The sequence below is a fragment of the Protopterus annectens genome, chromosome 4.part0 (assembly GCF_019279795.1).
Source record: "Protopterus annectens isolate FY-2018-M chromosome 4.part0, PAN1.0, whole genome shotgun sequence".
Lineage (NCBI taxonomy): Eukaryota > Metazoa > Chordata > Ceratodontiformes > Protopteridae > Protopterus > Protopterus annectens.
Genome location: NC_056733.1, coordinates 699,913,695 through 699,938,743, shown reverse-complemented (window position 1 = coordinate 699,938,743; position 25,049 = coordinate 699,913,695). Strand labels below are relative to the sequence as shown.

Below are 25,049 nucleotides of genomic sequence, written 5' to 3'. Positions count from 1 at the left end.
TGAGGCCTAATCCCAACTGGAATCTCCTTGCCATGATGGGAATAACAGAAAGCAATGCAAAACCCAATCCACTTAGAAATAGTTTGTTTTGACACAGGCTTGCCCTGAGAACTCAAAGCAAAAGAAACAAATAACTGCTGAGACTGCCTGAACCCTTTAGTTCTGTCCAAATAATATCGCAACTGCCTGTGTACATCTAAAGTGTGCAAAATCTTTTCCCCTTTATTTTGGGGATTTGCATAAAAAGTAGGCAAATGAATAGTTTGGTTTAAAGCCACAGTAGAAACCACTTTAGGCATAAAGGAGGGATTAGTACGAAAGGATACCCTATCCTTATGGAAAATTAAGAAAGGCTCAACCGCCATAAGGGCCTGTAATTCAGAAACCCTTCTTGCAGAGGTAATGGCCAACAAAAAAGGCAGTCTTCCAAAATAAATATTTCAACTCAGTAGTAGCTGCAGGCTCAAAAGGTTGTAGAGTGAGTTTCTCCAACACAAAATTGAGATCCCAAGCAGGAGTAGGAGCTCTCGTGGGGTCTTATATTCTTTGCCCCTCTAAGAAATTGCTTGAACAAAGGATGAGAAAACAATGGTGGGTCACAGTCATAGTGAGCTGAAATTGCTGCAGCATGAACCTTAATAGAAGAGAAGGACAAACCTTTGTCCAGTAACTCAGTAAGATATTGAAGAGCCACACTTAAATTAGGCTCAAACATCAAAATCCTTTGCTGCACTCCAAAATAAAAATCTCTTCCATTTATCTGCGCACTTTCCTTGTACTAGGCCTTCTAGCTTCCAAAATAACATTCAAAACTTGCTGTGGAAGTGGAGGCCTACTATGGTTCAAAACAGAATATGCCAGGCTGTTAGGTGCAGAGAGTGAAGCTTGACATTGAGCAAATGACTGTCCTCCTGAGACAACAGGTGTGGAATCAAGGCAAAGGCCATGGAGGCTTCCGTACCAGGCTTCTCAGTAATGGGTACCAATGCTGTCGAGGCCAATCTGGAGCTATCAAAATCATCCTTGGCTTGTCCTGTCTGGCCTTTAGTAGTACCTTTGGGAGGAGAGGCAGAGGCGGAAAGGCATACACATGAAGATTGCTCCAATTGAAGGAAAGAGCATCCACTTTCCAAGCTGTGGGATGAAACCTTTTGTGCAAAACTTTGGCAGCTGGTGGTTTAGTGGAGAAGCGAACAGATCTATGTCTGGAGTTCCCCATGACACTGTCAATTTCTGAAATACACGAGGATCCAATTTCCACTCGTGGGGATCCATAATTCGCCTGCTCAACACATCTGCTAAGGAGTTCTGTGCTCCGGCAGAAACCTTGCCTGAAGATTGAGCTGTAAACTGAGAGCAGTCTCCCACAAAATCATTGCTTGCCTGCATAGAGGATAAGAATGTGTTCCCCTTGCTTGTTGATGTACCACATGACAGTTGTGTTGTCTGTTAGAATCAACACCTGCCCTGGAAGAAGTAAATCCTTGAAAGCTATTAATGCAAACTGGACTGCTAACATCTCCTTCAAGTTGATATGTAGATGTTGTAGTCTGGCAGGCCACTTGTCTTGTATCCACTTTCCATTTAGATGAGCTCCCAAGCTTTGTCTGAGGCATCTGTCGTTAAAATCTGACTCGCCTCTGGCCGGGTCACAGAGAGTCCCTTGTTTAGGTGACATTCCTGAGCCCACCACAAAAATTCCTTTTGAATGCAAGGTATTATTTGAATGACAGTGTCCAGATCCTGGCAGTGCTGTGTCCATACATTTTGAGATACCATTGCAGCTTCCTCATATGCAGTTTGGCATTGGGAAGCACCAGAATACAAGATGCCATGAACCCTAAGGCTTGAAGGACTGTCCTTGCAGTCAGCCCGGACTGATGAGATAGTTGATGGAAGTAAAGAGAAAGATTCTTTTGTTTGTCCGGGGTTAAAAAGGCCATCTGGGATGCTGTATTCAGTCTTACACCCAGAAAGCACATGTCCTGAGAGGGTACTAGACTGGACTTTATTTCGTTCACAGAATACCCCAGGCATCTTAGCACTGCTATCACATATTCCAAATGATGAAGAAGCTCGTCCCTTCCTTGAGCCACAATCAGGCAATCGTCCAAATAAGGATAGATCTGAATTCCTTTTAGCCTGAAGAAAGCTATCACTGGAGCCAGAACTTTCGTAAACACTCTGGGCGCAGTAGATAAGCCAAAGGGCAATGCAGAGAACTGATAGTGAGAAGTCCCAGCTCGAAAACGCAGATACTTCCTGCAACTGAGTCTGATAGGAACATGAAGGTAAGCCTCCTTGAGATCCAAAGTTACCATCCAATGATCTTTGCCCAGTAGAGGTAAAAGCTGCTGTAACGTCAACATTTTGAACTTGGGAATGTCCAGATAAGTGTTGAGGATAGATAAATCCAAAATTGGTCTCCACGTGTTCCCTTTCTTTGGTACTAGGAACAGGCGAGAATAAAATCCTAGGCCCACTTCTGGCATAGGGACCGGCTGTATGGCCCCTATTTGGAGTAACAGAGAAATTTGCTTGTGAGCCTCTATTCTTTGTTGAGGAGGAACGCCTGGCATGCCTTTGAAAGGAGGCAAGGTATGGAAATAAAACCTGTAACCGTGGTGTATGATATCCAATACCCATCTGTCTTGGGTAATTAAACTCCAATTTTCTTTGAAAAGTGCCAACCTTCCTCCCAAAGGTGCTGCCAGACGAGAAGGCTCTGGCAGCTGAAAAGGTAGGTCATTGGGTCTGTTTACGAAAGGACTGACCCCTGCCCTCACCTGAAGACTGTGCAGGAGAACTCCCTGTTCTAGGCCTGAAAGAGCCCTGAGCTCTGCCCCTACCACATCTAGATCTACCCCTAGACTGGGAATCATAAGAAGGATACGCCCACCCCTTAGTAGGCCAATTTCTACTAAACTTAGGAGGTTGCACCTGCAAAAATCTTTAACAGTCTGCATAGACTTAGCCTTGTCTTCCATTTTCTTTAAAACTGCCTCAACAGGAGAACCAAACAACACATCAGATTGTAAAGGAGCATCTAAAATCCTTGTTTTAACATGGTCAGATAAATTTTGATCCCTCAGCCAGGCGTGCCTCCGAAGAACTGACCCAGTGGCAGCCACCCTAGACGAGGCCTGTACAGCATCAAAACCACATTGCAAAGAATGCTTACCCACCTGTTCAGAAACATGTACTAAATCTTGCAACTCTTTACAATCAATACCTTCCGCCAGAGCATCAACCTTAGACTTCAATTGTGAAAGCAGATAGTTTTGGTATTTCAACATGTGAAACTGGCAATTCAAAGCCCTCATAGCTAGAGTGGAAGAAGTATAAACTTTCTTTCCCCATCTATCCAAGGCCCTAGCTTCTTTATCTGCAGGAACTGGATTCTTGACAACAGAAGCCTTAACACCTTTAGGCCCCTGGCTAACAGTTTCTGGGTCCGCCCTAGGACTCTTAAAAAGATACTTATGAGCTTCAGGCACCCTGTAATACCTATCCGGTTTAACAGGAGCAGGGGGCAAAGAATCAGGATTAAGAGAAGCCTCTGTAAAAACATCTTCCACTACATCCAAAACAGGAGGTATAGCCAAAGGCCTATGCTGGGGTAAAAACAAAAATTCCCTAAGCCTTTTCCTGGAATCAGAGAAGTCCTGGCCTTCCCATTTAAAATGCTCCCTCATGGAATGAAGAGTTTCTGAAAAAGAAAAATCCTCAGGAGGAGAAGCAGAAGGAGTAGAATCATCCACATCAGAATCAGAATAAGGAGAGTACTCCTGCAAGTCTTCAGCCGAAGACTCTGAAACATCCGAAGCCTGCTCAAAACTCCCTAGCTCAGGCTCCACCCTAGGTCTCTTATCAGGAGGGGGCAAAGAACCCCTAATCAAAGTGATCAAATCTTCTGCCATTTTAAGCATATGCTTCTTGGGCACAGTTCCTGAAGAACTAGGGGTGACACCAACTGAAGCTAAACCTGGCCTGCCTCTGGGAGAAGCCTTGGAAACAGAAGGAGAGGGCCTAACCACCCTAGGCAGGGAGGGGAGTATAGTAACCTGAGAAGCCCCATCAGCCTGACCTGCCTCCTGAGAGGCCACATCCTGCAATAACAAAGTCTCTCCCTGGGATCCCAAAGCAACCTCCGGTGGAACCACCGGCTCCACCGACACCTCTAAAGAACCGGCGTCCGGTACGGACGGTTCTTCTAACCTAGGCTTAACTGCTTTGTCCTTGCACTTCGAAGAAGCGGGCGCCGGAGCACCCGACGGCATTTTATAATTGCACCGCTTCCCGAAGACTAACCTGGCACAATCTAATCTTCTCTTTATAGTGCGCTTATTGAATATAGCACAAGAGCGACACCCAACAACGTCGTGCTCAGGCCCTAAACAAGGAATACACAAAGTATGGTAGTCTCTATGCGGTATCTGTTTCCCACAAGAAATACAATTATTCACTTTTTCTGACATCCGTAAACCACTGAGGCAAGAAAAACTAAAATATTCCCCAACGGGGTACTTAGCCAACTTTGACTCGGTCTGAAACTCCGAAATCGAACAATTTCAGAACGCCAACCGGCACTTGCAACGCTGCTTCTGCATCGGACCATGCGGCAAAAAAGACTGAGGATATGACGTCGGTCATGCGCATTTGTACCCTGACGTCCTGATGTCAGTCAAATGCGCCTTGACCGACGTCAGCCTTATACTTTGATATTCGGGCCGACCGAGGACAGCGGACTACCCAAGTGTAAGGACTGCAGCAATGTGAGATGAAGAACATCTAAGAGATTTCTAAATTAAAGATCAGTAGCCTCAAAAAATCTTAGTTATCAGTACAAACCGGCAAACCTCTCTCTCAATTCAGTTTCTTACTCCCTCCTCTGGGGGGATCTGTGTCTAGCCTTTCAAGCAATGAAAGATCTACCCCTGTTTTACTTTCTGTTCCTCTGCAAAACAAATAGCTCCTCAAACATCCAACTGAAGACCTAAACCTTCATTAACAGATAAATAAGAAATGCTGGCATGAAAGATTAATCTTTAGGGGGAGAAAATGCTATTCAGAGTATTCTTCACAGTATTAAGAGAAAAATGCATTTTGAATGTTTTGAGAATAAAAGTTTTACTAGCAGTTCACAGGAACAATGGGGATATTCACAACTGTCAGTACTGAGGCATCAAACTCTTCTTACACAGCATGAAACTGCTGAAGATGGTGACTAAAAAATGAATATGCAAAGTCAAAGGAAGTAAGATGGAAGATGAACAGTCTGGATTCAGATCATAATACAGTAAAAAAATTACTCAATGTTTGCAGTGAGACTGACAGTAGGAGAAGCAGCTGGGGATGAGAGGAAAGAGTCCAACTGGGCATTCCTAGACTTGGAGAGAAGCATATGACGAGGTCCCAAGGAAGCTGATTTGAGCAGTCCTGTGAAGGTTTAAAGTCCCCAAAACAAATGTAGAATTAGAGCACTAACCTACAGTCACTATCTAGGGACCCAATGACAGCAAATGGGGGACAAATTCACAAGTACCTTAGAATTTTTTGGCACCAACTTCTCTGGCTAAGTTTGCAGATGCCTGCAAATTATGTGCGGTCACTGAATCTGCTAAAGATATAGATGCACCTCAAAATGGCCTGAGGCAAACAAACAACTGGTGCCAGAACCATGGGCTAAAACTCTATGCAAACAAAATGCATGATTGTACCCTTTGGAAAGATGGACACCCCTGGAAATTATAATATTAATAATGCATCCCTAACAAATAGACAAAGTGGTCAGGGATCTGGGAACGCATGTTGACAGTCACCTGTAACCTGACCTTTGACCACCATGCATCTATGCTGGTGAGAAAATCATTCTACATTACACAACTTACAAGTAAAATAAGGTTATATAATCCAGGTCCAAGGAGGTCATAGTTCCACTGTACCCTGCTTTTAGATCAATCACTGAATACAATGCATCCTTCAGCTGTACCTGTATCAGGCAATTCTCTTTAGACAGCTTGGGAGACCACCGACATTCCTCACAAAAAAAAAAAAAAAAGTCTCAAAACGCTATCCCTGCACTTTGCCTCCTATAGACGACTGTGTGTCTATGTGCTTGGCCTACAAGGCATCCTCTGATCTCACACTGATGGATTTGGTGCACATCTGCAAACCAATTAGAATCAGACCTACCCATTTGAAGGGACTAAACCTTAGCTGTGACAAACAAGACACACTGGAAGAAGAGGTACATATTATCCCTTGTTTGGAACAGGCTTCCCTTCCAAAGTAAGGCTTATTGGTAACCATATTCAATTGGAACTTGGCCCAATGGATGGGAAATCACAAATTTACCCCTGGTTTGGCAACTATGTTCCTAAAGGACAAGGACAGCCCATGAATGCTTGTTATGTACAAACCTATATCATAACTAGTAAAATTCCTTGAGTTACTGACAGCAACATTTTGTTAACCTCGGGGGTAAAGCTTGGTTTGGCTTAAAATGGCTCTTGGGTCACCTATGAACCTGAAACAGAAGGGGAGATGATGGAATGAGTTAACAGCTTCAAGTATTTGGGAAGTCTGGCAGAGGAGAAGAAAAATCTGAATGAAGAGGTCAGAGCTAGAATCAGAGGCACTGCAAGCAACTGGCACAAATTGTCAGTGGTGGTAGTGTGTGACAGAAGAATGTCAATGAAGATGAATTGTAAGGTGTGGAAAACAGTGGTGTGTCCATTTCCATATGTTACAGAAACTTGGACATTGAACAAAAAGCTTCTGAGAAAGATCGAGGTGATGGAGATGGAAGTGCCAAAGACAGACAAAGAAATGAGAGTATCATGGCAGAAGCCAAAATAGCCCCAATTACATAAAAGTTAAAGGAGAACAGATTACAGTGGTTAGGTCACTCAATTTGTTTTTACTGACATTTGATCATCAGGAAAGTACGACTGGGTAGCTGCTCATTTTTAGTGAAATCCTAAGAAGAAAAGTTCCAAAGTATTACAAAAACATTTTAAATACAATAATTTTACTCATACAAGAAAGCAGAAGACAATTTGGTAAGTAAATCAGATTTAGGAGCGAAGGGGAGAAGACAAGAGAAGGACATACAGCAAAGAAGTGGAGGGATTGCATAACAGATAACTTGAAAAAGGCTGGCTGGTAGAAATGACTGTGGAAAAAGGTATGAGAATGGCTCTGAACAGACAAAAGTGGCAACACTTGATGTGATATCCCAACCTCCATGTAAAAATGGGAAAAAGCGGATTGAAGGATCTCTTTCCTTTTTTGAACAGAGAACAGAGAACCTTGGTACTGAAGTATGATCTGAAGAAGGTTGCTGCTTTTTAAGAGGTAACACAAAATTCTGGCCAAATTCATTGAATCCTGGGAGGACATATGGTAGAGAAATGACAACAGGGCCCCACCCATCACATGCTGAGACAAGATGGCAGAAATCTTAAGTATGAATGACTCTGATCTACATCTCAGACAGGCAACCCAATGAGAGGTCTTAGGGCAAGGGCAGGCAATTCCCCAGACATCCTCAAGAACAGTTATTAAGGGATACATCCCTCATCTATGGTAATCACAACAAGGGTGTCACAACAAGAAGCCAGTGAAGAGGCATCCAACCAGGGGTGGAATGGTCAAAGACAGGGAGGGTGTGCTGTCATCCTAGTGAGTGGTAACATTCAGATGGGGGAACCTAGAGGCCACAGTCAAAAAGGCACGAGTTTGGGGCTGCAAAGGTGCTTCCATCTGACCTGACATCCTCCAGCATATGGTGACCTTTGGGCTCAGAAAGAATTTCACTGGGCTCCTGATATTTATTCTCTCAATGTTGGTTCTTAGTAAACTTATGTTTTTCAGCAAGGCATCATTCAATGACTTGGTGAAACCACAGCAGTCCTGGACAAGGTGTCCACCTTTTTTTGCTGAGATACATCTTAAGAGGGATTTGTCTTTCTGTTTTATAGTCTTCTTGTAGAACAGAATGCAACAGAGATGAAAGGCAATACCCAGCCACTCCCCATACAAAACAAAAACCGTGTGAAAAGACTATGAGGAACTTGCTTTCCAAAGGTAACGTATTTATTCAGTATAACAATTGATTTCTAGTACTCCTGATGCCTGAAAAACTCCTACACACAAACAAAATTAGAAAAAGATTTTTCCCCAGTGTTGTACTTATAAGGCAACTGAAGAAGCCAGGTAGGACTGATGATGATCAGAGCAACATGCATCGATGTTATGAGCTGTGTCAAGAAAGAACTGAAGGCAGTGAGAGATAGGATGCCTCTTAAACCACAAGTGACCATATGATAAATATTGTTGTTCTACAAGCTTATATAATAGGGTATATTTCAAATAACACACGTTATTCTGTTGCCATTGTTTCTTAATGCAGGCTTCATAGTAACATTTTTAAGGACTTCTTCACTAATGAAAAAAGTGATGATCAACTTCAAAGGAAAGTCAGCCAACAGACTACAAAATGGTTTACAGATGGCAATGTACATGAATAAATTGACTCTAACAAACTTATTAGAGTCGGTCAATACAGTAACTTTACGCAACTGCCATCATATGCTGCACAATTCTGCCAACATTTGAAATATTTACTTCTCACATTAGTTGCTTCTGTCTACCCCGCCAACCACATCTACTTATGAACTAGCTACCTCCATTTCCTTATGCTATTGCCACTTTCTTTTGCATATCTCTCACATGTAACAGCACAGTTTGTGGTGACAGGATCAGATGGCCATAATTTTATGTGAAATGAACATATATATATATGCATATCATCAAGCTTCTTCCTCTCCCCTGCAGTCTTTATCATCTCGGCGCTGTTAAGTGTTACACATATCACAGCCTTGTGTCTGGTGCTTCCCAGTCTCAGTTATAGCATCAGAGCCTTGGATTTCAAGCTTCTTTCCTTTCCTATAGGGATGCAGTTTAGGATACAGGTTTAATACACTGTCTCTTTTACTTTAAACCCTTTTGTCATGCTCTGATGCACAAAAAATCATTATTCCCCCCTTCTAAAATATATGTATATCCCTTTGGATGCTTTGTCCCTAATAAAGTCACTACCACTCATATTACAAGCTAGCTGCCCTTGTATTTACTGCTCACTATGTCCTGTCCATCTCAAATGTTATACTCCCTATGCAATGCTCCCCCTTCTTAAATGCTACAATTTCTATATCCCGTCTCACTGCCCACTACAACTTCCACACTCCCTGCATTCTAAGTTTCAGCCCAACTTTACTGCAACAAACCTGCAGTCTACTCCAAGCCCACATCGAGTGCTACATTTCTCATTACCTATTTCCTAACCCACTTCAGTGACAACACTACCTGTACTCTACCTTACATGCTGTAAACTGATAACTGTTTTAAATTCCAAGACTCAAAACTGTGGGTTCTGGAACAGAGACTTAATGTGAAAACGGAGACATACGTATATAAGTCCAAGAGTGCTATGTTTCAGTGTATTCCGTTCTCCAAGGTATAGCAATCTCAAGAGTCAGATATTAAACAGTACAGGGTGAGGGGCTGCAGTCCCAACAATGGGGGGGGGTGCAGATGGGTTTGCCCCCCCCCCCAAACACACACACAAAAAGAGAGCAGCAACTGTCAGGATTTACTGGATTTTTGCCTTTTTCCCCCATAATTTTGTCACCTGCAACTACAACTTTTGAAATTATAGAAATGAGAACATCTGTTATAAATGCTACAGTATCTATACTCAACTGCTTACCAGCTAAAATGAGTAGCTACACCCTCTGCTTTAAATTTCCAAGCCCACCTTAGCAGTTGCACTACCTGTAATGTCATCTCTCAGTCCAACTTAATAACTACACTACCTATACAATTTCTCAGCACACTTCTTGCTGACTACATCCATTTCACCTTCAGTGCTGTAATGTCTGTATCCCATTTCCCAGCTTCTCTTAATGGTCAGCTTGGACTTCTCCTAAAAAGGCATACAGGCCCTTCACCTTCTTAGCACCAGACTTTCTGACATACTTTCCATGATATGATACACCACACTTCATTTATCTTAAATCAGAAATATGATCATCAGTCATTTGATTTTAACTTGTACATCTAATTTTTTTCCCTCACATTTCACTTTGATTTCACTAGCACTGACCTCTATTCCAGAACTGCACACTTTCTTATCAGTTTACTGCGATTTGCGCTAGATTTGCTCAAGCTGTTGCTTTGCTAAAGATTGTTTGCACATTACTTACTGAAGCAATATGTAAATGTTTACTAGTGAGCATATACTTAGAAATATTAGTATTTATTTTCAAAAGTTTACCAGGAAAGTCCAACTGGGTCTTAAGGACCACTTTTCAGCAGAAGCCCAGGGTGAAAAGCTCCAAGGATTTTACAGACATACTAGAATCACATGTTACTCGTCTCATCAGGCTTTCTGTCACTGTGTCTACTTTACTAATCTAACGTTAACATAGAAAATGGAGATTCCTTGATGTGATACCCCTCAAATCGAGAAGCAAAAAAAAAAAAACTTGTTACTCTGCTCCAGACAAGTGTTTATAACCTCAGAAGCAAGCCAGGTCCTGTTTCTGTACCCTACATCTCTCAGGTGAGTTAAAAAAAAAAAAAAAAACAGAGATCCTTTCTGATCAGGCACTCTTCACCCATACCTCACACTCCAAAGGAGCACCAGGTACCTATGAGTATATGAGCTGAGGAGACAAATTGGGTATTTTCTGGTTTTAGAAACAGGGCGGCCACAGTGGTGCAGAGGTTACCATTGCCACCTCACAGAAGAGGATTCTCTGATTCGATTCTTGGCTGGGGTGCCTTCTGTGCAGAGTCTGCATGTCCTCCCTGTGGTCGCGTGGGTTTCCTCCGGATGCTCCGGTTTCCTCCCACATCCCAAAGACATGCTGTAGGTGGCTTGGACACACGAAATTGGCCCTAGGTGTGAGTGTGTGCGTGCCTTCTGTGGAAGGTTGGGCGCCGGGCTGGCAATTCGACACTGTAAAACTCCACTGCCAATCATGAGCGGACAGGTGATCCGCTGTGGTGACCCCTAACCGGGAAAAGCCGAAAGAAGAAGAAGAGGACTAGAATCACATAAAATTACATGTTGCACAAAGTAAAACAGTTTTCCAGAGACAAACAAAAGAACTGCTCAAAAATTTTTACAAAAGCTTACAAATTACAGTAGTTGGCTTACTGGTTTAATAAAGTTGTGCATTACACTGGTGGAGGGTTGGCATAACTGTTAAAGTGCTTTCCTCACAAACACAAGGTCTGATTCTCACCCATGAAAGGGAAACTGGCTAGGCTTAAACTGGCCCACAAGGGCAGCTAGTCTCTTGCATATGAAACCACATATGAATTACATTGTAGAAAATATGAAACAAGAAAGACTCATTTAACTGGACACAAAAATTAGACAGAGGTCACTGGTTAAGTAGGATTTATTATCTGCATTATATTTAGAACCACCGGCAAAGAAAATAAAGGACTCAGAAATTCAAGAATGCAAATGGCATGGTAGTCAATGAAAGCTAGCTCTATCTGTAGATGATATTTTATACCTGACAAACCAGAAAGAGACATTACAGTGTTGTGGAACATTTTCAGACAGTTTCAAATCTTTTTGGGATACAAAATTAATGAAGCTAAAACACAGGCAATAGTGGTAAATTATGTACCCATATATGTATTGGTTCGGCACTATCCATATTTATGGGGACATGACAAAATGAACTATTTAGAAATAAGGATTAAAAATGATTCTGGTGTGGCAGCTAAGGAGATGCAGGAAGAGACTAAACAAAAGATAATACTAAAACTGAGAAAATGGAAGCTTTGTTATATGGATATGGATAGTAAGATACAAGCAGTTAAACGTTTTTAGTCCCATTAGTCTTGTACACAGGTCAGATATTTTTATCAACCTGAGAAGTTGTGGATAGTGTTTAATAAAGAGCTGAAGGACTTTATCTGGGAGTGGAAGACAGCAAGAGTCAACTGGGATAAGCTGATTCTTCCAGTAGAACAGGGTGGGTTGGAATTACCCAATCTGAAGGGGCAACTCAGAGCCACACAGTTAAGGCTCCTATGCATAGTACAAGCAGAAAACTATAATTCAAAGTGGAAAGGGATGATGATGAATCGGGGTGGGGGAAGCTCAAGAAACAAGAAGAGACTGGGATTTTGGATGTAGGCCTTTAAGGAGATTAACAATGATCATACAGAATATTTTATCTATAAAGTAGCAGAAAGTATCCTAAGAACTAAGCCAACATGGGAATAGAAGAAGGAGATTCTGCCAATAAGGATGACTGCAATTAGGGATCTAGACAACAGACAAGAGGGAGCTGGAATTTATTGGAGAAAACTGGCAAATGAACCAAGGTATTGGGAGCAATTAACAAGAGAATGAAAGATGACAGAATGGGAAGATGCCAAGAATTTATTTGGACTGCAGGTTAGAGACTGCCTTCCCTTATCAAGGACTGACAGAGTATAGGCAAAGACAAAGAAATAGGGGGGTCCTAAACGAAAGCCCAGCACTGGTAGAGTTTTTAGTAGAATCTAGAACAGAAGCTACTATTAAAAAAGGAATAATTAGTAGAGCATATAAAATATTGCATGATAACTGTAAGAATCAATCAGATGGGGTTAGAAAGGATTGGTAAGAGACTCGATAAGCTATTCACACAGAAACAATGGGACGATATATGTAGGTTTCCCAAATATGCAAAAAATCTAGAAGATTTAGGATTTTTGCTTGGAAATGTTTACACAGATATTTCTATACACCAAATAGACTCTAGAAAAAATTTCCTCAGGTAGACAGCAAATGTTGTGGGTGTGACAGGGAAGAAAGAGGTAATTGGGAACATATTTTCTGGGAGTGTGGTGAGTTGGTGGAAGGATTCCCTGTGGGATGCACTGCTGAAGATGCTGGGTGAGCAGATTGGTGTGACAAGGGAGACGATTTTTCTGAGCTATGACACAAAATTGGAAATTGTCTAGATGTGGTAAGGCCTTTCTGTGTCTAATTATGGTGGCTGCCATAAAAACGGTTACTAGAATGGAAATCAAAATCTAAAACTATATTAGAAGTAGTGAATATAGTAACAGAGATAAAATAACTGGAATTTAAACCTTTACAAAAGGGAAGGAGCAAACTTCGTACATAGGAAAAAATGGGAATTGTGGGAACAATACATACAGGGGGAGGAATGAGGTTTAAAAGAAGGCAGAACTTAAATGAGCTATGTAACTGCTTGACTGAAAATGAATGGGTAGATTATAAGTGATGTATAATGTTTGCAACTGGCAGTGTGCTAGTATGGTGTGTGATGTAAAATGCATGCAACTAGGATTGTGTTGGTGTCCCTCCGATTTATATAAATATATGACTGCCTATGCCATATGATGGTTTAATAAGAGATGTTCTTTTTTAACAAGAGGCAGGAATTGAATAATTTATGTAATGTTGCTTAGACTATATGATGCACATAGCAGTATATGTGAAGTATAATGTTTGTAAACGTGAACTTACCTTTACATAAATGTAAATTTGCCTATGTCACAAGTGATAATTCAATTTGGGCGGCCATGGTGGTGCAGCGGTTAGCGTTGCCGCCTCACAACAAGAGGTTCTCTGGTTCGATCCTCGGCTGGGATGCCTTCTGTACGAAATCTGCATGTCCTCCCTGTGGTCGTGTGGGTTTTCTCCGGGTGCTCCGGTTTCCTCCCACATCTCAAAGACATGCTGTAGGTGGATTGGACACACTAAAATTGGCCATAGGCATGAGTGCGTGCATGTGTGAGCCTTCTGTGGAAAGTTGGACGCCAGGCTGGCAACTCCACACCGTAAAACTCCACTGCCAATCATGAGCAGACAGTGATCCGCTGTGGCGACCTCTAACCGAGAAAAACCGAAAGAAGAATTAGTGATAATTCAATAAAGGTGTTTTAAAAAAGGGTTAAGTAGAATTTATTCAATTTTTTTTTTTTGCTGATCACAGTAAGTGTATTGGCAAGGAAAAATGCATTACCTGTACTGAAGTAAGGCGATACTATAAGTGTGTGTGTGTTTGTTTTAAGTCTTAAGTATTTTTTTTACTGGTAAAAAGAAAGCAGGGGGAACATGATAATTATTTTCGTGTTTTAGTAATTCCTCTCTCCCTCTGAGCTAAAGTGCCCTTGGCGTCAGAATATATAACTTGGTGGGAGGGGTTGAAGCCCTCCCACATAGGAGAGATCAGTGTGCCTGTGCCAGTGTAAAAATTATTTTACTGCTTCCACAATTTCCTGATTGCCACATGTGTATAGATGTGTGTGTGCTTTATCTACTCTAAGTTGCACTTGGACAGAGATTAACTTTGTTTTATGTGGATGGGGAGTCTGTTCCATAGCTGAGAGATATAACTGTCCTGCCAAACCATTTTGTTGATGTTGCAAAAGAGGTTTAGATCCCTAGCCCAAGTATTTCTGATGCCATTTGACTTGCTGGTGTGCAGTAAATCCATCAGTATTGGGACAGAGGATGCCTTATGTCTGACCCAGGTCACTTCTTTAGCAGTCTGTATAAACGAGTACAGTGACAGAGCTTGGCGTCACTCCATGTAGGACATGTTCAGGCCTTGTATTTTTTTTAGTAAGGCATTTCTGTAGTCTTTTCAGCTGCTGCACGTCTGGACAAATACATGCCAAAGGGACATTATTTTCAATGACTGGCCTAATGAGGGCTGACTAAAAGGGGACAATGATATCCCTAGATCTAGATACAACCCCTCTGTTTATAAGCTGTGCAATACAGTAGGACTTTCTTACAACAATGGATACATTTTGGTCAAAGGTTAAGTCACTGTCCACACAGTTTCACAGTCCCATAAAACTTGGTCAACTCTTAGGGGCACGTTGTCAATGTGGTTGTTCCCTGAGGTAAATGACTTCTCAAAGGATACAATAAAACATTTTCATCTTTAGGTTTCAGTCCATAATTTTGGCACCAGTTATTTATATGGGGTAAACTTTCCTGCAAGATGGTTAAGTCACCTATGCAACGGTTTACATGATGGTATAGTGTGGTGGTGAACATTTCTGCGTATTCAGTGGACTTAACTGGGTGGGGATTTGAAGCTTGCCAGTGTATCACTTGGGATTAAGTAGTTTGTCTTAAAGAAATTTCTAAAGGTACCTTGGGTGGAAGGGATCTCTGGTTTTAATTTTATTTCAAAAGAGACTTTTTATGGTCAGACCTAACAAGTGATATACACAAAGTGACATTAACTTACTAACCTACTAGTCAGTATACTGACACACAAAAGATCAATAAAGATCAACCTTACAAAATTGAGACTACAATACTCATGTTTCACGACATAACCTTGGAGCAAGCAAAACTAAAAGAAATCTTTTTAGCAAGGAGGGGTACACTCCCCTGCAAGCTTAATTAAGGGGTTGTGGCACCCAGATCCCTTGTGACTTGTATATACCAGCTCTGAGACTGCACAATACCAGGGAAAGAGCACACTGTCTAACCATATTATAGCAATCTTGCACTAATGTCGATTGTCTTTCCTGTCCACCAAATTAAATCGGCAGGAAAGACAATTCAATGAATGTCATCGGAACTGCGTGTGTGTGCACAATATATGTATATATAACGTGTACACATGTATGTAGAGCTTATGTGTGCTCATTATACCAGGCAATGGGATTAATTTTGAAATGTATTAGACAGTGTTTAAAGCTCAGACATAGATTTCTTCTCTTACTACTACTGCCTAGTAATTCATGCCTCAAAAGTTACCCTACTCTATTAGAGGAGCTTTACTAGATGAAGTAGATGCTGGAATGGGTTTCAAGTGTAGACCAGGTTTATTATGTACTTTGGGTCATACATTTTCATAAAGTTGGGCTGGGAGACTGACAGGACTCCAACTATGCAATTAAAACATATGTATGTATTGAAGTTGCAGGTAAAGTACCTTTCCTTGGGCTTTCTGCTTTTCCATGACTTTTAATCTGTTTTCTTCTTCCTGATCATCTTCATCCATTGCTTCATCATCATCATCATCATCATCATCATCATCATCATCATCTTCTTCAGAGCTACCTTCATCATCTTCTCCGCCAGAGTCTTTTTCATCTAATCCTGCAAGTATGGATAATGTATATTATAAATAATTCACTACCACAAACATCATTGTTAGTACACAGCAATTTTACATCTGTTTAATGGTCTACATAACTAGACTAGTACATGAACAGGCAGCCCAAAATCGATTTATAAAAATCATTCAGAAACAGTAGCACATTTATTTTCTACAGATCATTTATTTGTTCAAGCAAGACAAAACAAAATAAAATAAAAAACAAATCATGGCAAATCTATAATTCACAAAAATGATACAGGATGGTATTCTCCACAAGACCACCATTTTCAAGTCCATCTTAAGTAAATAATACGCCAGGCAGTGTAACTCATTTCATGTGTAATACTAAGCAGTTTCGGGAACTAAGCCCCCAACTATGTCAACACATGAACAATGCCAGTGGTAACTGACAACCTTGCCAGTTCAAGCAACTACTGCAAATGTATGAAGTAACTAAAATAAAACTGGTACTTGTACCTGTAAACTCTCCTTTCTGCATAGCAAGTAATTTAAGTTTCTCTGGTGGAATGTAGTCCCCTTCTTTTTCTTCCACAAAGGGGGAGAGATGTGGTGGGAGCACAACACCAGGGAAGTAGTCCTCAACTGGGAGAAGTATTTTGGCATTTACACAATCAAACACCCACTGAGGCTGAACATAATACCTGTTATGCAAAGAAACAAACATGTTAAAACACGGTCAGCTATTATGGACCAAAAACAACTAGTCTTAAACCTGTAAACTGATACTTTAAGGTAGCAGAGCTAGCATTTTACACAGTGCAACAACAAAATATGCACCACCTACAAGTGCTGCAGAAGCAGAGAACTGCAGAGATGGATTTTCAGCTATAGTACATTGGACCAGAGGGAGTTAAGAGATCGCACAAAGGTAACAGTCAGAAGAGGAGAGAGGCAGGAAAAGTGCTGTATGAGTGAAGGATCAGGTTTAAGAGAGTGGACTGTACATCAAAGACATGGAGCTCCAAGCTGAGTGAGCTGACCACAAGAACAGGTAAGGACAGACTAGGTGATGCACTGTCCTTCAAACTAGTCAATGATAAAGCTGTTATAATCGGTGAGTTCACATTTGTACAACAAATAATTGTGGGAAAACCCAGCTCAAACACATGCACACTAGGGTGGAAAGTCAATGTAGAAGCTTAAACAGAACATTTTTAATGAAATGGCATTCTCTTTCTTCTGAAATGTATATGTTGTAATTTCTGTGTTATAAGAACAGAAGACCATCAGTTCTAGATGCATTCAGAATAACTTTCTCAAACACTAATAAATATTCCAAAATAAACTACCTTAACAGACTTGATTAAAAATAAATACAAGGTATAAGGAGAATTATGCTGATTTCAATGGCAGCAGTACAGAGATCAACAAGGTTCTTAACTACAAAGACAGACTGGAAAGAACACCAGAGACTTCAGTGAAAGAACCTCGTTGAGCACACAATGTATGCCTACCTACTTTCTGACTCGTACAGAAATGATTGTGTAACATAATAAAAAGGTAAGAAAAAAAAACAGAAAGATAAACATCTTAAAGTGAATGACTTAACTGCAGGTTATCAGAAAATGTGGCTAAAGATTTTATAAAGAAAACGCCAGCATTTGTTACCACTGCATGGTAACCTAAAAATTCTGCCGATTTCCTAAGAAAAATAATACTGACAGTGTAGTAAAAACCTGCTAAAAACAATACTGCTGACAGATTTAGAGGTCACCTTTCAAAAAGGATGGCTAAGACAGTGAGCAAAAAAACAATCTGGCAGGGCAGAAGCTTACATCCTGAAATGTGCAATTCCTTACCAGAAAGAAAGAAAGATGTACCACAAGCACACAAATCAGAATAAAAATCCTGTTTACTACAGTGGTCATTGGATGCTTTGTATGGCAAGCATCTGCACTGATAAGGTCAGCTGGCTTAACTGTGACTATGGCAACAAAGCTTTGGAAAAAGCAAGCTACTTACTGGTTGCCAGAGGTAAAAATTACTGGGACTCGGCTCACCTCCCCAGTCAGGGAGGGAATGAAGGATTCACCAGTGCTTACCCAAATCCAGCCATATGACTCGGTGAACAACTCACAACCATGCTCAGGAAGCAATTGGTAAAAATGTTATAGGACATGCACAGAAACATAATCATCCTCATGCTGGCCCCACAAGAAAGAAAAAAAAACAGGCATAAAAAAGAACACAGTGTGCTAACAAAGAACTATCCAAAGGTAAGGGGGGGGAGGATGAACTCCAACAGCCCTATAGGAGCAAAAAGTTACTTCTTTCCAGAGTTGTTTAATCCTGCTGTTAGAAGTGGTGACGGCTATCATGTTTCATTACAGAACAGAAGGGAGAGCAGGGGGAGAAAAAACAGTACCTGTCTACTAATAGTTTACACAGCAGGCACCAGCTTTCATACACTGTGAACACCACTGTGGAATTTCAGAAAAGCAATCAGATTAAAAAAAAAAAACTCGGGAAAGTTTCTAAAATTCAGAATTATGGATGCACACGTCTGCTGCAAATCATCAAATAATGAACTCCTGAATGGGCGCAGAGTTAAAAATGTAACAACTTACGAAATGGGGAACAGTCAACAAACCAACTAGATAGCAATGAAGAGTAAAAATGATGCTATTAACATTATGTTTCTCTTCCTAAGAGATTTGCCAGCTCTTGTTGCAGTTTCCTCTGCAGAGGATTTGAGGATACTCAAGTTAACAGTAAAACTGGTTAGCATACCGCAGCAACACAGCCCGTCCATCAAGAGCCTCCTGATAAATCTTTTCCACTGCCTACATAGAAAAGCTCACAATGAAGGCAGTGGCGGCTGTCGCCAAAGATAACCCATTATAAACGTTAGGGTTACCCTACCCGAATTACCATGAAGCAAACACACAGGAGGAGACGTGAAGACAGAAACAAGACAGTTTCTCAAAAGTAAAAACCAAAGGCCCTCTGAATCCACACAGCCCAATGACTTGCATTCTAGAAATTTGAACAAATGAAGAGAAGGCCGGCAATATTATCTTGTGAATTAAAAAGAAGCACACGCTGCTGTAAAAATTGACAAGTTGCCATTCTACTGACGTCTGCACTATTGTCTACATCTGTTGATAGTAAAAGATTCTAACTGAACTGCACTCACAGTAAAGTACAAAATATACTATTACCAAACAAATGGCCCAAGTTGAAATACTGGGCCCCAGCTGAGCAAAGCAGAATGCAGTAACTGGGTACCAAACAATCAGGGAGAAGAAAAGGGATTTTTTGCCCCAGAAACTTCCCCTGATAGAGCTCAGGATACCAGTCTGCTTAGATAAAAGGCAATCAGAGGTATGAAGGCACTGTGTTCACAACCTAATCTGCATGTCAGCTAGCTTGTGGAAGGGTTACAGTACAAGAAAAAAAATCAAAGCCAAATATATACAGTCAGAAGCTAGCACCAGACACCTTCCATCAAATCAGCATACAATGAGATTATGGGAAGGTACTCCCCCAGGAGTAACATGAAAGGCTAACTCCAGCCAGAACAGGGGTATCAAAAGAGCCAGTGGAGCTGCTGGGGAAAAGGAAGTGTAGCTAGATAGTCAGGCTAGAAAAAAACTCAACAATATGTCAACATAGTGAATACAAACCTTATATTCACTAGCTGTCTTTACAGTGTTTCCAAAGTAGCAGCAAACTAATCAGAAAGTCACTAAACCATTAAACAAACACTGCTGGTAAAATATTTATTTTATTTTTTACATTTGTTAACCGGGTTAATCCGACTGTGCCCAGAGGGCCCTTCTTCAGCGGAGACCCGAGGAGAAAAGCTCCAGGAAAGTACTTAAAAATAAGAAAAATCTAACAATTCAAGTTGTAAGATACTTAACAGTAAAAAACAGAGAGAAATATACAAGGCAAAAAGTACAGTACTTTGAGAATGCAGTAACAATATGTTTGAGAAATTTGGCTAGCATTAAGTTATTTACAAGGAATGCCTAAAATAAATAATAAAAAAATTCAGAGTAACATCATGGCATAGTACAACAAAAATGCATTTTATAGCATAGGTACTAACTGCAGAGAGAGTAATATATGTAGACAGTTTAGGTAGATACCAGACAAATATGTTAATTGAGAGAAGAAGAAAAATAATAAATAAATAACTGAAATAGCGCTAAATTTTGTTTCTGTATGGAAAACAGTGCAAGCTGCAATGGACATTTCTGCAAGAGATGACTGACAAGCAACAGAAAGGAAACGTGTGCAAGGTGCTGTATCCTTACTGGCCTCTCAAAGATGAGACCAGCAGCAGAAAAGCATTGCCTAGGTTTTTTTTTTTTTTTTTGGAGGCACTGCCTACTGGTGATTGCTTATTTTAGATTTAGTGGTATAACAAAATAACAGCCAGTGAGGTTCCCTCTTCCCTTCAAAAACGGTACGACAAATGTTAATACGGGAACTTGCCATCATGAACTTCTGTTTCTGGGACTAAACTATAACTTTCATATTTTACAGACAAAAGCTACTTATCTACAGAGGCACAAAGTATTATCAGTATATGAATGATTCTAGGCTCACATGCATAAGAGTTTTTCTTCCATTTAATACACTGCCAATACTGTCATTAATACCATTCAAACTCTTGTCACTTATTTTTAAATTTCTCAACACTAGTAATTCCAACATTTAAAAAAGTTTCATGCATCCATCAGCAAAAGAATTTCCTCTCAAACACATCTGAGCAATTCCAGCTGTATATCCAAAACACGGTTTATTGTTCTTGTAGTTTTTTCCTTTTGAAAGCTGGTGTCCTCTGAGTTTAACTCCCTAGAGAAGTTTCAGTCAAGTACAAAATTCTTCTTTCCTAAAATATTTACAGACTACACTGATTTAATCTCACACTAAATTTTGGGGTGTAAACCTTAACCAGGATAACTCTTCCCATTAAGCATCTACTTTGTCTATATCTACTTTTAAACATCTTTATTAAATCATCATGTTTTAAACCTGTAACTGAGTGGCACTATCGTATTAACAAAAAATAAAACAAACCATAAAAAAGATTCCATTATCATTATACTTTTAGAAAAGTACTACCTGCAGTACTTTAATGGAGTTCTTAAATAAATCAGTATGGAAAGGCTTGGGTCCCCATCAGTGTTATTAGTTTGTCTGCATTCGGCATTAGGATTTTTAAAACAACCAAGTTTTGGCAAAGTTATAGGCTTTACATAGTCAAGTGTGAACAAATATGGTTACATAAAGAGCAGTTCAACTACTAGCTCATCTGTGTGCACAATTTTAAGTTCACTCAGTTTCAGTGTTTATATTTTGACCATCAAACTATTAACAGGCATGTACGCTTTTTTTTTTTTTTTTTTTTTTTTTTAAGTCTGCCTGTACAGTTAACGCTTCAGCATGTTACTAGGTATTGTCTTTACAGATTCAGATAATGGTTGAACAAAAAGCAATACCATCATTTTGGGGACAAAAGAAACTCGTCGGCATCAAAGTGGAAAAACTGTTTTTGATACAATGGCCTTTTCACTGAACTAGAGCTGTGGTCAAAGATACTGCTTTTAGACTTTTTTCCCCAACTGTCCTACAACCATAATTCCCCAACCAAAAATAAATAATGTGATGTATTTTTTGACACAGTCTTTCTATTATGCAAAAAAAAGATACTCACCTGTTTATGACCTGCTTTTCAAGGGTTGGCCTGTCCACAATTTGGTGAGTAATACTTTCATCATTCACATCATAAGTAGCTCCAATACAGACAGACTTGTCCCAAGAGACCTGGCCACCAAAACATCTGCGGAAGACAACGCACAATCTCACTAGCTATTCTAACGATCATTTAAAAAACATGCAAATTCATTTCTAAATAGCTTCTGTGTTCTCAGAGTTTCTGCACACACTTCAAGCACTATTGCTACGTTCTACTAGAATGTGTAAACTATCATTCAGAAACTCCGGTAAATTAAAAACTGTGTAACAATGAAAATGCCGTCTAAACTGCACCATGAAACCAAACAGCTGAAAAAGATAAAACCTAAACTACAGAGAAAATGAGACACTGTATTTCAGTCTTACTGTGCTGTACACATAAAAATGCTTGAAATTGTAACAGCTGCAATCAAGCCTCTCTATTCAATTTTCATTAACCCCACAGTACCTGATGACAAAAGCCAGGGGTTCACGTGGAGTTTCTCTGTTCAAGAAAAATTTAAGGCCCTCAAAGAGCTTCTTCTGTGCTTCAATGTCTTTCTGCTCCTTCTTCTTTTGTTCTACTAGGGCAGCATTTTCCTAAACACAAAAAAAAAAAAAAAAAAAAGTTATGCACTCACTATAATGTTCCATCTGTGTTGTCCATTTTCATTCCTCCTCAACTAATGGGTTCGGATCCAATCCTCAAATCTGACTTGCCCATTATACCGTTACACTAGCTCATGGCCTCCAACAAACTTTTGAGCTCCTTCCCTACCCATAATGCACCAACCCCTAACATCTCTCAGAACTTGTATGCTGCTTGACCGTAAGACTATAATGATAAACCACAACTGGAGTACAACACAAAGGACATTGGTGCCCAAGTTTCTCATTCCTCCAGAAGTCCATCATTAAAAATGGTGGTGGTTGGTGGGTGGGAAATTGAGGAGGAATGGAAATGGACAACACAGATGGGATGGAATGCTATGGTTAGTACATAACGTTTTATCTGATATTGTAAATTTTCATTCATTTCTCAACTAATGGGACAGAGTCCCCAGCTACCCAAAACCGTGTGGAGTGTAAGGAAGGATATTCCTGAGTATGGTTGAGCCAAAGGCTGCTCTCTCCCTTGAGACCAGGTCTAGTTTGTAATGAGTAATAAAAGTATGAGGATTTGCCCAAGTTGCAACCGCGCATATATCGTCCATTGAAGCTCTAGACTGGAACACAGAAGAAGCTGCCATAGATCTGTTTCAGTAAGCCTTTAATGGCTTTGGTAAAGGGGATATTCAATTTGCTATAAATAAATGAAATTTGTCAACCATCTAGCTAGAGTTAACCTTTGTTTCCTTTGCACATAATTGGGCAAATCAGTGACAAACAGTTGAGCTGTATTTTCAATCTCCCTTGTTCTGTGTAGATAGAAACATAATTGTCTATGAACACCCAGTAAGTGCAGCACATATTCCCCTTTATTTGTAAATTTTGAAAACAATATTGCCAAATTAACAGATTGGTTGATGTTGGATTCTGACACCACCTTAGGAAGGAAGGAAGCAGTGGTACATAATGTAAAAATAATCAAATATGGAGGCTTAGAATATAATGCTTGAAGTTCTAAAATTCTTCTAGCAGATGCAATTGCAACTAAAAGAGAAGTTTTCCAGGTCAAAAATTTAAGATCACATTTAGCTGTCAGTTCAAAGGGAAAATGAATTAAGATTTGCAGTAGCCAATTTAAATCCCATGGTGGCATGTCTTTATAAACGGATCTTAGCAGAAGAGTACCTCTCCAAAAGGCCTTGTACAGTTTAGAGAAGCCAGTGAAGAATTTTGAAATCCCACATGAAAGTTAAAGATTGCTGCAAGCTGGACTTTTAACAGTTGATGAACTAGCACCTTCATTTAATAAACTTGCTAAAAATGTTCAAAGAGACTGAATTGGAGCTGGGGGGGGGGGGTCTACCTGATTTTGCTCTGCCCAACAAATTAACCTTTTCCACTTAGTCTTAGAGAGTTTCCTAGTAGAAGGTTTATGGGAAGATAAAAGCATGGATCGGACAGGGGAAGACAGCACTGGTTGTCTGGCTATTAAAGGAATTGGAGAAACCATGCTATTAGTTTGAGATTTGGATATCCGGGTGAACCATGCCTATCGGGTGAGACAGGAGGTCTGGAACTGGATCTAGAATCCACAGTAAATATAGCAGATGAGGCCAAAGGAAGGGGAAACCAAATCTGTCGAGGACAGTAAGGTGCAATGAGGATGAATTTGTTATTCAACTGGGCTGCTTTCTGCAGGAACTTGGGATTTAGGGGAGTAGAAGATAAGCATACAGAAGATCGGGGGGGGGGGGCAGCATCCCTTGGTGAATGAAGCTTCTGCACATGTTTAGGGGGGATGCAAAAAGATTGCATCAAGGCTGGCCCAACTGACTGAAAATCATTTACGTCACTTTGTTTTTGAGAGATCACTCTCATGAGGTAATAAGATGGACTTGCTCATTTTGTCAGTTATCACATTGGACTTCCCTGGAATATGCGTTGCTATTACAAATCGGTTGGAAGATATCGCCAATTGCCACACTCTGAGGCCTTTTTAACACCGGGAATAAGATCTGGTTTCCCCCTTGTTGCTGACATACCAAACTACTGACATGTTGTCTGTCTGGACTGCAATGGTCCCGAGAGGGAGAGTGTCTTGGAATACCTGCAAAACCAAAATCACTGCTCTCATCTCCAGAACACTGACATGCAAGTTGGTGTCTTTGGGGGACCAAGTGCCTTCGGCTGCTTTCCCCAAGAAATACCCCCCCCCCCCCAATCTGGGAAGCGCCTGTGGTCACTATAGCCTTGGGCTGAGGGAAGATGAAAGGACGACGTTGCAACACCTGTTGCAACTGCATCCACCAGCGAAAGTATCTTTTGCGTACCTGAGTTATTCTGATCTTCGTTGACATTGGTTGAGAAAGCAGTGACCACTGTATTGGTAGCATCCATTGTAGAATTATCTTGTGGAATCTTGCTAAAGGCAGTAAAATTATTGCTGCTGACATTGATCCCAGGGCTTGCAGAATCAAATTGGGCTGAAATTCTGGTACTGAAAATTATTTTCCTGATCTGCATCCTTATTTGCACTCCTGATAGTGGAAG

General features: G+C 40.5%; 1 protein-coding gene across 1 annotated transcript in view; it reads right to left on the bottom strand.

Annotated features, from left to right (window-relative positions):
* PES1 (pescadillo ribosomal biogenesis factor 1) overlaps positions 1–25,049 on the bottom strand; it is a 773,399-nt gene that overhangs the window by 71,812 nt on the left and 676,538 nt on the right. The window contains exons 10-13 of the mRNA XM_044068668.1: positions 22,360–22,490; positions 21,871–21,996; positions 16,659–16,843; positions 16,014–16,180 (exon numbers count right to left, since the gene is read on the bottom strand). Coding sequence (XP_043924603.1) covers positions 16,014–16,180; positions 16,659–16,843; positions 21,871–21,996; positions 22,360–22,490 — 609 coding nt within the window. The remainder of the gene's footprint in view (positions 1–16,013; positions 16,181–16,658; positions 16,844–21,870; positions 21,997–22,359; positions 22,491–25,049) is intronic.